Source organism: Micropterus salmoides, unplaced genomic scaffold (genome assembly GCF_014851395.1).
Source record: "Micropterus salmoides isolate LMB-PRFRI ecotype aquatic unplaced genomic scaffold, ASM1485139v1 Ms_hic_scaffold_16, whole genome shotgun sequence".
Taxonomy (NCBI): domain Eukaryota; kingdom Metazoa; phylum Chordata; class Actinopteri; order Centrarchiformes; family Centrarchidae; genus Micropterus; species Micropterus salmoides.
In genome coordinates, this window is record NW_024040707.1 from 6206800 (window position 1) to 6219352 (window position 12553).

Sequence of the window (12553 nt, forward strand, 5' to 3'; positions counted from 1 at the left end):
AACATCTTGTCTTTGTTGTTTTAATGTAGCAAATCTGCCTCAGTTCATTAAAACAATCCTGCTGGTTGACCATTGATCAACAAATAACTTTTTGTGTAATACAATATAAACTATAATAAAATGACTTTGCTGTAGATCTATACTGAATATTACCACTGCTATTTTTATTCCACTTGAGACAACTATTGTTCTAATCTGCTGTTGACATTTCCTGTTTTTCTTTCAGAGTAACCTGCTTGTTGTGAAGATGGCAGGAAGGCAAACATCATCCAGAAAAATAGGTGCAATACTTTCCTCTAAGAAATACAGAGTATTGAGGACTTCTAAGGATACAGATTACTTTATCTAAACATTTAGTTAATTTGTAACTTCAGTGACTAAAAGTGAAACAAAGAGCTGCCAGATTTTATTGGAGGAAAACAAACAATATGTCCTTTGTTTTTGATTGTAACAGTGTGAAAAGTATCTTCACACTATACAAACATTGTATATAGCAAATGTTCACATTAAAGTCAAAATGTCAAGTCTGTTGTTAACATGTTATAACATTGTGAATTTGACACATCATGTGACTTAAAGTTTGCCTTTTCATTCTTTCAGACCTTAGAGCTGAGGGTAAGTAAAGTACTTTTTAAATTGTTTTATGTCAAACAAAGTGTTACTCCACTTAGCTGATTTTGTTCTAAGTGCTGATATTTTGAGAAACAGGTGTGATTTCATGAGAAGTTTAAATTTTAATACATTTTTCAGCAATAACAAATCTCACAATAGTGCCAAAATACTGAATCCTACCTAATACTTTTATGGAATTGAAACATTTAGGCTTGATAACTCCTGAGCAACTCCAACTCAGAAAATGTGAATGAAATGCAGTTTATCAGATGGTCTTTGTGTCCAAATTTTGTAACAATTATCCTAATTGCTACTCCACATTAGAATGTAATCTACTGGTAAGGTTGTTCTCTAGTCCTCTTTGAGACTAAATGTAGTGTCTCTTTGTTTGCAGCCCATGCAGTTGTGCAAAGAAGTGCAGAGGTTTCTTTTGATGCACTGGGCACCATACCCAAAATGCTGGAGATGATTGACACCGCTGACAGGCGTGGTAACTCATTTGCTGTTGGTACCTACACAGATTCTGGCACATATGCAGAAAGAGGTAATAATAAATCTATGAAGCGCCTTCCCAAGGCAGGGGCGTATGCTGGTGCAGGAGTGGGTCTTGCTCGTGCTGAATGGAGCATTTTTGAAGCTGAGGCCAAAGGGCCCAACGCCAGCGCAGGAGCCGATGCTTCTGTTACGTCCCTCGGTGCTACAGCCAGTGCCAAAGCAGAAGTAGGCAGTGCTTCAGCCTCTGCTGGTCACATTATTGAGGCAGAGGCCAAAGCACCCAGCGTTGGCGCAGAAGTCGGAGCCTCTCTTCCTTTTTTTGGTGCCTTTGCCAAAGCAGAACTGGCCAGCGCCTCAGCCTCTGTTGGTCCGGTGAAAGCTAAAGTCGGTCTGGCAGCAGACACCGGTGCCAGTATCGGTGTAGAAGGTTTAAAGGTCAAGTTGCTGGGAACAGGCGTCACCCTTGGTCCTCAACCAAGTATTTCTCTCCTTGGATCTGAGCTTAAATGTAGTGTTATGTAAACTTTGGCTTCATACCAAAGACAGCTGTTTTGTGACTGTGCCTTCTATACCAACAATTTTCGCATATGTATATATGTGGTGGTGAAAACAAAACAGATAGCAGTGACTCAAATTATTATAGGAGATTATAGAAATACATACTTGTACCCTGATTTTATGCACTGTAATTATAGTTGTTAATTTTATCGATTTATTGCTTTACTGTTTTGTGAGGTGACCTTGAGTGTTCAGAAAGGCGCCTAATAATAAAATGTTATTAGGGCCCGAGCACGACCGTGTGAGGTCCCTATTGAATTTGCTCGGATTATTTTTATTAGGGCCCGAGCACGACCGTGTGAGGTCCCTATTGAATTTGCTCGGATTATTTTTTTTTTTTTTTTTTTTTTTTTTTTTTCTTTTTTCTGCAAAGTAGGCCCAAATGACATGGCCTAAACATACTCGAAAACTCACCAAAATTTGCAAACATGTCAGAACCGGTGAAAAATTTCGTATTCTACAAGTTTCGCACATGGGCGTTGCAAAATGATTCGCTAGCGCCACCTAGAAAATTGGAAAAATTAGCCCCTCGTTCACGTTCAACCTACATCTACGAAATTTTCTGGGGACATGTATCATGTCAAGACGCACAAAAAAGCCTCAAGAACACATAGCCTAAATACAACAGGAAGTCGGCTATTTGAATTTTAAGGCCATTCTTGGATGATTTACACACTTCGTACTTTAACGAACTCCTCCTAGGGATTTAGTCGGATCGACGTCAAATTTCTGCTGTGCCTTCTAAAGGCATTGACGATGAAAAGTTGTGCTATTTGCGCGTTTTCGTCAATGGGCGTGTCCGTGGCGTCGATGATTCGCCATGAAACAGGAAGTTGTTGTAACTTCAGTGTACATGCTCACATCTGGACCAAACTGTACATGTAGGATGAGAGTCCCGCCCTGAACACATGTACATGCCGACATTCACCCACAGTCATAGCGCCACCTGCTGGCAACAGGAAGTGACCTTTAACGAAGCAGCCCCCGCCGCATGTTTCACCTACGTGCACGAATTTTCTGTGGTACGTGTATCTTGTCCAGACGCACAAAAAAGTCTCTTGGAGCGATGCCCTAAATCCAACAGGAAGTCGGCCATTTTGAATTTTACGTCAAATTTTGGATGATTTACACACTTCGTACTTTAACGAACTCCTCCTAGGGATTTAGTCCGACCGACCTCAAATTTGTGCTGTGCCTTCTAAAGGCATTGAAGATGAAAAGTTGTGCTATTTGCAAGTTTTCGTCAATGGGCGTGTCCGTGGCGTGGCGTCAAAAATCAACTCTTCGCCATGACACGGAAGTTGTCGTAACTTCAGTGTACATGCTCACATCTGGACCAAACTGTACATGTAGGATGAGAGTCCCGCCCTGAACACATGTACATGCTGACATTCACCCACAGTCATAGCGCCACCTGCTGGCAACAGGAAGTGACTTTTAACGAAGCAGCCCCGCCGCACGTTTCACCTACGTGCACGAATTTTCTGTGGTACGTGTATCTTGTCCAGACGCACAAAAAAGTCTCTTGGAGCTATAGCCTAAACCCAACAGGAAGTCGGCCATTTTGAATTTTACGTCAAATTTTGGATGATTTACACACTTCGTACTTTAACGAACTCCTCCTAGGGATTTAGTCCGACCGACCTCAAATTTCTGCTGTGCCTTCTAAAGGCATTGAAGATGAAAAGTTGTGCTATTTGCAAGTTTTCGTCAATGGACGTGTCCGTGGCGTGGCGTCAAAGATCAACTCTTCGCCATGACACGGAAGTTGTCGTAACTTCAGTGTACATGCTCACATCTGCACCAAACTGTACATGTAGGATGAGAGTCCCGCCCTGAACACATTTTGTAAAATGGGCGTGTCCGTGGCGTGGCGTCAAAGATCAACTCTTCGCCATGACACGGAAGTTGTCGTAACTTCAGTGTACATGCTCACATCTGAACCAAACTTTACGTGCTTGATAACTCTCCCACCCCGTTATGGAGGACCGATCCTGACACAGTCAGAAATAAATACAGAAATAAATAAATGCTCAATAAATAAATAAGCATCCAATTAAATACACAAAAAATAACGTAAATAAATAAATGTAGGTAGTAATTAAATTATACAAGGAGACATAAATGTATATATTTTAATTAGTGCCTTTACTTATTCACCTTTGTTATAATTACCTTATTTGTTTATTCAACTTTATTTATTACTAATTTTTTTAATGTATTTATATGTGTGTGTTTTAATATTTTTGTCTGTTTTATTCTTCCTTTGTATTTATGTACCTTATTTATTTTCACCCATGGTATTTATTTCTGCCTGTCTTTTTAAATTTTTGTATGCATTTCTGCCTAATTATGCAAATGAGGAGGGGCTGTGTCTCAAGTGGTCATCTTCTCTGCTATTGGTGGACCAGTCAGACAGGAGAGCTCCTACTCTGCCTGCAGACATCAACGATCTTGCCCCTCACACAGTCAGATGGCTTCCTTCAGTGCGCTGAGGTGTTTAACAACTCTGAAGACAATACTACCAGCAATGTCTTCCTTCTCTTTTCACGTAGAAGCACCGACAGACAGTGCTTTCAGTTTGCTGCATGCATGGACACAGAACTGCGGTATAGGGAGAAGCACACGGTCAGCTGGCTGCAGCTAAATCTGGAGTGCACTCGTATTCAATTCTGTATGGTAAATTCAGTTTTAACGGAGCAGAGCGAGCTGACAGGCAGAGTTAGAGACTTTTTCTGTCTGTTTCTCTCTTTACAAAGACGCATGTTGCAGTCAGAGTCTTCTCTGAGATGCGAGCACGACATACAACACAATTTATAAATTACACAACGGATATACAGTATGAAAATAAGATTGATTGGATTATACTCACAGGAAGTATAAAACCTCTTACATGGGTCTATTAAAAGTAAAGTAACACAAAAATGTCAGGGAAATTACTTTACTTAGATTTAAGTACTGCAGTTGTACATTTGAAATACCTTCCTACCTTTCTGATAGGAAGCCTTCTTGAGGTGGTATAAAACATTTCTTCTTATATTCTGATTTGAGTTGTGGACAACTATGACCAGATGAATTAAAAAAACATTTCACTGCCCAAGTCAGCTATAACACAAGTCTTGATCATCAGACTAAATGCTGTACAGTAATTGTGGACAGATTTTGTCCCAGGATTTCTTATGCATTTCTTCTTCTTCGTTGCATGATTTAGAATAATAAGGTGAGAAATGGGTCTATTCTGAGTTCATCCTGCACTGCAGCAGCTAATAAAGTCCATTTAATCCCCAAAACGCTTTTCTTTTAGGCAGGCTGGAGCAGAAAACAACTCACCTTTCTCAAGTTGTACAGTAATGTCACATGTGTATGAAGGTGGATCAAACAAGCTAATCTTAAATGTCAAAGTAGAGAGGAGCCTAGTAGGCCTATTTATTTTCATTCATTACACAATATGAATAAGCTATGCAGACAGTTGTAAAGAAAGAACATCTTTTTCTTCTGTTCTCTACTTGTTATAGTTACACAGTATTAGGGGTGTGGGCTGTATTAAAAGTATCCACTGTTCTCCCATGCTCTAACACACAGTAACGATGAAATGTGTGCTGTTCTCACATTCTTCCTCTGTATGTACACATAAACAACAAGGCAGGGAAATATAAAAGGAATTTATTTTATTGTGTGGGTACATTATTGTTCAGTGTACATGGTCACATCTGAAACAAACTTTACGTGCTTGATAACTCTCCCACCCCGCAGACATCTACACGCCAATACCGATTTATATTCATAGCGGCAAGTGCTATGTAGCTCCACATAGGGGACACAGGAAGTGACATATAACACCTTCATGCGGCGTCATAACCGCGTAGCAAATTCACAGCCGCACCGGCAGAGCTCCAGAATATGCAACTCGGCCGGTTCACGCGCGGACGCGCTACAAGTGCGAGGGCCCGCCCAACGCTGCTTGCAGCTTTAATTTTTTTTTATTTTTTTTTTTTTTCTTTTTTCTGCAAAGTAGGCTCAAATGACATGGCCTAAACATTCTCGAAAACTCACCAAAATTTGCAAACATGTCAGAACCGGTGAAAAATTTCGTATTCTACAAGTTTCGCACATGGGCGTTGCAAAATGACTCGCTAGCGCCACCTAGAAAATTGGAAAAAATTAGCCCCTCGTTCACGTTCAACCTACATGTACGAAATTTTCTGGGGACATGTATCATATCAAGACGCACAAAAAAGCCTCAAGAACCCATAGCCTAAAGTCAACAGGAAGTCGGCCATTTTGAATTTTACGGCCATTTTTGGATGATTTACACACTTCGTACTTTAACGAACTCCTCCTAGGGATTTAGTCGGATCGACGTCAAATTTCTGCTGTGCCTTCGAAAGGCATTGTCGATGAAAAGTTGTGCTATTTGCGCGTTTTCGTCAATGGGCGTGTCCGTGGCGTCGATGATTCGCTATGAAACAGGAAGTTGTTGTAACTTCAGTGTACATGCTCACATCCGGACCAAACTGTACATGTAGGATGAGAGTCCCGCCCTGAACACATGTACATGCCGACATTCACCCACAGTCATAGCGCCACCTGCTGGCAACAGAAAGTGACCTTTAACGAAGCAGCCCCCGCCGCACGTTTCACCTACGTGCACGAATTTTCTGTGGTACGTGTATCTTGTCCAGACGCACAAAAAAGTCTCTTGGAGCCATAGCCTAAACCCAACAGGAAGTCGGCCATTTTGAATTTTACGTCAAATTTTGGATGATTTACACACTTCGTACTTTAACGAACTCCTCCTAGGGATTTAGTCCGACCGACCTCAAATTTGTGCTGTGCCTTCTAAAGGCATTGAAGATGAAAAGTTGTGCTATTTGCAAGTTTTCGTCAATGGGCGTGTCCGTGGCGTGGCGTCAAAGATCAGCTCTTCGCCATGACACGGAAGTTGTCGTAACTTCAGTGTACATGCTCACATCTGGACCAAACTGTACATGTAGGATGAGAGTCCCGCCCTGAACACATGTACATGCTGACATTCACCCACAGTCATAGCGCCACCTGCTGGCAACAGGAAGTGACTTTTAACGAAGCAGCCCCCGCCGCACGTTTTACCTACGTGCACGAATTTTCTGTGGTACGTGTATCTTGTCCAGACGCACAAAAAAGTCTCTTGGAGCCATAGCCTAAACCCAACAGGAAGTCGGCCATTTTGAATTTTACGTCAAATTTTGGATGATTTACACACTTCGTACTTTAACGAACTCCTCCTAGGGATTTAGTCCGACCGACCTCAAATTTGTGCTGTGCCTTCTAAAGGCATTGAAGATGAAAAGTTGTGCTATTTGCAAGTTTTCGTCAATGGGCGTGTCCGTGGCGTGGCGTCAAAGATCAACTCTTCGCCATGACACGGAAGTTGTCGTAACTTCAGTGTACATGCTCACATCTGGACCAAACTGTACATGTAGGATGAGAGTCCCGCCCTGAACACATGTACATGCTGACATTCACAGACAGTCATAGCGCCACCTGCTGGCAACAGGAAGTGACTTTTAACGAAGCAGCCCCCGCCGCACGTTTTACCTACGTGCACGAATTTTCTGTGGTACGTGTATCTTGTCCAGACGCACAAAAAAGCCTCTTGGAGCGATGCCCTAAAATCAACAGGAAGTCGGCCATTTTGAATTTTACGTCAAATTTTGGATGATTTACACACTTCGTACTTTAACGAACTCCTCCTAGGGATTTAGTCCGACCGACTTCAAATTTGTGCTGTGCCTTCTAAAGGCATTGAAGATGAAAAGTTGTGCTATTTGCGAGTTTTCGTCAATGGGTGTGTCCGTGGCGTGGCGTCAGAGATCAAGTCTTCGCCATGACACAGGAAGTTGTTGTAACTTCAGTGTACATGCTCACATCTAACCAAACTTTACGTGCTTGATAACTCTCCCACCCCGTTATGGAGGACCGATCCTGACACAGTCAGAAATAAATACAGAAATAAATAAATGCTCAATAAATAAATAAGCATCCAATTAAATACACAAAAAAATAAAGTAAATAAATAAATGTAGGTAGTAATTAAATTATACAAGGAGACATAAATGTTTATATTTTAATTAGTGCCTTTACTTATTCACCTTTGTTATAATTACCTTATTTGTTTATTCAACTTTATTTATTACTAATTTTTTTAATGTATTTATTTATGTGTGTGTTTTAATATTTTTGTCTGTTTTATTCTTCCTTTGTATTTATTTACCTTATTTATTTTCACCCATGGTATTTATTTCTGCCTGTCTTTTTAAATTTTTGTATGCATTTCTGCCTCATTATGCAAATGAGGAGGGGCTGTGTCTCAAGGGGTCATCTTCTCTGCTATTGGTGGACCAGTCAGACAGGAGAGCTCCTACTCTGCCTGCAGACATCAACGATCTTGCCCCACACACAGTCAGATGGCTTCCTTCAGTGCGCTGAGGTGTTTAACAACTCTGAAGACAATACTACCAGCAATGTCTTCCTTCTCTTTTCACGTAGAGCACGACAGACAGTGCTTTCAGTTTGCTGCATGCATGGACACAGAACTGCGGTATAGGGAGAAGCACACGGTCAGCTGGCTGCAGCTAAATCTGGAGTGCACTCGTATTCAATTCTGTATGGTAAATTCAGTTTTAACGGAGCAGAGCGAGCTGACAGGCAGAGTTAGAGACTTTTTCTGTCCGTTTCTCTCTTTACAAAGACGCAGTTGCAGTCAGAGTCTTCTCTGAAGAGGGCAATGAAGTCTCAGTAGTACCCGATGCGAGCACCACATACAACACAATTTATCAAATTACACAACGGATATACAGTATGAAAATAAGATGATTGGATTATACTCACAGGAAGTATAAAACCTGTTACATGCGTAACACAGTAATGTCAGGGAAATTACTTTACTTAGATTTAAGTACTGCAGTTGTACATTTGAAATACCTTCCTACCTTTCTGATAGGAAGCCTTCTTGAGGTGGTATAAAACATTTCTTCTTATATTCTGATTTGAGTTGTGGACAACTATGACCACATGAATTAAAAAAATTAAACATTTCACTGCCCAAGTCAGCTATAACACAAGTCTTGTTCATTAGACTACATGCTGTACAGTATTTGTGGACAGATTTTGTCCCAGGATTTATTATGCATTTCTTCTTCTTCGTTGCATGATTTAGAATAATAAGGTGAGAAATGGGTCTATTCTGAGTTCATCCTGCACTGCAGCAGCTAATAAAGTCCATTTAATCCCAAAACGCTTTTCTTTTAGGCAGGCTGGAGCAGAAAACAACTCACCTTTCTCAAGTTGTACAGTAATGTCACATGTGTATGAAGGTGGATCAAACAAGCTAATCTTAAATGTCAAAGTAGAGAGGAGCCTAGTAGGCCTATTTATTTTCATTCATTACACAATATGAATAAGCTATGCAGACAGTTGTAAAGAAAGAACATCTTTTTCTTCTGTTCTCTACTTGTTATAGTTACACAGTATTAGGGGTGTGGGCTGTATTAAAAGTATCCACTGTTCTCCCATGCTCTAACACACAGTAACGATGAAATGTGTGCTGTTCTCACATTCTTCCTCTGTATGTACACATAAACAACAAGGCAGGGAAATATAAAAGGAATTTATTTTATTGTTTGGGTACATTATTGTTCAGTGTACATGTCACATCTGAAACAAACTTTACGTGCTTGATAACTCTCCCACCCCGCAGACATCTACACGTCAATACCGATTTATATTCATAGCGGCAAGTGCTATGTAGCTCCACGTAGGGGACACAGGAAGTGACATATAGCACATTCATGCGGCGTCGGAACCGCGTAGGAAATTCACAGCCGCACCGGCAGAGCTCCAGAATGTGCAACTCGGCCGGCTCACGCACGGACGCGCTTACAAGTGCGAGGGCCCGCCCAACGCTGCTTGCAGCTTTAATATAGATTAGGGCCCGAGCACGACTGTGCGAGGTCCCTATTGAATTTGCTCGATTATTAGGGCCCGAGCACGACCGTGCGAGGTCCCTATTGAATTGCTCGGATTTTATTTTTAGGGCCCGAGCACGACCGTGCGAGGTCCCTATTGAATTGCTCGGATTATTTTTTTTTTTTTTTTTTTTTTTTTTTTTTTTTTTTTTTCTGCAAAGTAGGCCCAAATGACATGGCCTAAACATACTCGAAAACTCACCAAAATTTGCAAACATGTCAGAACCGGTGAAAAATTTCGTATTCTACAAGTTTCGCACATGGGCGTGGCAAAATGACTCGCTAGCGCCACCTGAAAATTGGAAATGATTAGCCCCTCGTTCACGTTCAACCTACATGTACGAAATTTTCTGGGGACATGTATCGTATCAAGACGCACAAAAAAGCCTCAAGAACCCATAGCCTAAAGTCAACAGGAAGTCGGCCATTTTGAATTTTATGGCCATTTTTGGATGATTTACACACTTCGTACTTTAACGAACTCCTCCTAGGGATTTAGTCGGATCGACGTCAAATTTCTGCTGTGCCTTCTAAAGGCATTGACGATGAAAAGTTGTGCTATTTGCGCGTTTTCGTCAATGGGCGTGTCCGTGGCGTCGATGATTCGCAATGAAACAGGAAGTTGTTGTAACTTCAGTGTACATGCTCACATCTGGACCAAACTGTACATGTAGGATGAGAGTCCCGCCCTGAACACATGTACATGCCGACATTCACCCACAGTCATAGCGCCACCTGCTGGCAACAGAAAGTGACCTTTAACGAAGCAGCCCCCGCCGCACGTTTCACCTACGTGCACGAATTTTCTGTGGTACGTGTATCTTGTCCAGACGCACAAAAAAGCCTCTTGGAGCCATAGCCTAAAATCAACAGGAAGTCGGCCATTTTGAATTTTACGTCAAATTTTGGATGATTTACACACTTCGTACTTTAACGAACTCCTCCTAGGGATTTAGTCCGACCGACCTCAAATTTGTGCTGTGCCTTCTAAAGGCATTGAAGATGAAAAGTTGTGCTATTTGCAAGTTTTCGTCAATGGGCGTGTCCGTGGCGTGGCGTCAAAGATCAGCTCTTCGCCATGACACGGAAGTTGTCGTAACTTCAGTGTACATGCTCACATCTGGACCAAACTGTACATGTAGGATGAGAGTCCCGCCCTGAACACATGTACATGCTGACATTCACCCACAGTCATAGCGCCACCTGCTGGCAACAGGAAGTGACTTTTAACGAAGCAGCCCCCGCCGCACGTTTTACCTACGTGCACGAATTTTCTGTGGTACGTGTATCTTGTCCAGACGCACAAAAAAGCCTCTTGGAGCATAGCCTAAAATCAACAGGAAGTCGGCCATTTTGAATTTTACGTCAAATTTTGGATGATTTACACACTTCGTACTTTAACGAACTCCTCCTAGGGATTTAGTCCGACCGACCTCAAATTTGTGCTGTGCCTTCTAAAGGCATTGAAGATGAAAAGTTGTGCTATTTGCAAGTTTTCGTCAATGGGCGTGTCCGTGGCGTGGCGTCAAAGATCAGCTCTTCGCCATGACACGGAAGTTGTCGTAACTTCAGTGTACATGCTCACATCTGGACCAAACTGTACATGTAGGATGAGAGTCCCGCCCTGAACACATGTACATGCTGACATTCACAGACAGTCATAGCGCCACCTGCTGGCAACAGGAAGTGACTTTTAACGAAGCAGCCCCCGCCGCACGTTTTACCTACGTGCACGAATTTTCTGTGGTACGTGTATCTTGTCCAGACGCACAAAAAAGCCTCTTGGAGCGATGCCCTAAAATCAACAGGAAGTCGGCCATTTTGAATTTTACGTCAAATTTTGGATGATTTACACACTTCGTACTTTAACGAACTCCTCCTAGGGATTTAGTCCGACCGACTTCAAATTTGTGCTGTGCCTTCTAAAGGCATTGAAGATGAAAAGTTGTGCTATTTGCGAGTTTTCGTCAATGGGTGTGTCCGTGGCGTGGCGTCAGAGATCAAGTCTTCGCCATGACACAGGAAGTTGTTGTAACTTCAGTGTACATGCTCACATCTGAACCAAACTTTACGTGCTTGATAACTCTCCCACCCCGCTATGGAGGACCGATCCTGACACAGTCAGAAATAAATACAGAAATAAATAAATGCTCAATAAATAAATAAGCATCCAATTAAATACACAAAAAATAAGTAAATAAATAAATGTAGGTAGTAATTAAATTATACAAGGAGACATAAATGTATATATTTAATTAGTGCCTTTACTTATTCACCTTTGTTATAATTACCTTATTTGTTTATTCAACTTTATTTATTACTAATTTTTTTAATGTATTTATTTATGTGTGTGTTTTAATATTTTTGTCTGTTTTATTCTTCCTTTGTATTTATTTACCTTATTTATTTTCACCCATGGTATTTATTTCTGCCTGTCTTAAATTTTTGTATGCATTTCTGCCTCATTATGCAAATGAGGAGGGGCTGTGTCTCAAGGGGTCATCTTCTCTGCTATTGGTGGACCAGTCAGACAGGAGAGCTCCTACTCTGCCTGCAGACATCAACGATCTTGCCCCTCACACAGTCAGATGGCTTCCTTCAGTGCGCTGAGGTGTTTAACAACTCTGAAGACAATACTACCAGCAATGTCTTCCTTCTCTTTTCACGTAGAAGCACCGACAGACAGTGCTTTCAGTTTGCTGCATGCATGGACACAGAACTGCGGTATAGGGAGAAGCACACGGTCAGCTGGCTGCAGCTAAATCTGGAGTGCACTCGTATTCAATTCTGTATGGTAAATTCAGTTTTAACGGAGCAGAGCGAGCTGACAGGCAGAGTTAGAGACTTTTTCTGTCTGTTTCTCTCTTTACAAAGACGCATGT

The 12553-nt window shown here is 41.6% G+C and overlaps 1 protein-coding gene across 1 annotated transcript in view; it reads left to right on the top strand.

Moving 5' to 3' along the window:
• The first annotated feature begins 1035 nt into the window (after positions 1–1035).
• Positions 1036–12553, top strand: part of LOC119905080 — a 30264-nt gene continuing 18746 nt past the window's right edge. Inside the window, exon 1 of the mRNA XM_038721797.1 lies at positions 1036–1585. Within this exon, the coding sequence (XP_038577725.1) occupies positions 1069–1585 (517 nt within the window). The 5' untranslated portion in view covers positions 1036–1068. The remainder of the gene's footprint in view (positions 1586–12553) is intronic.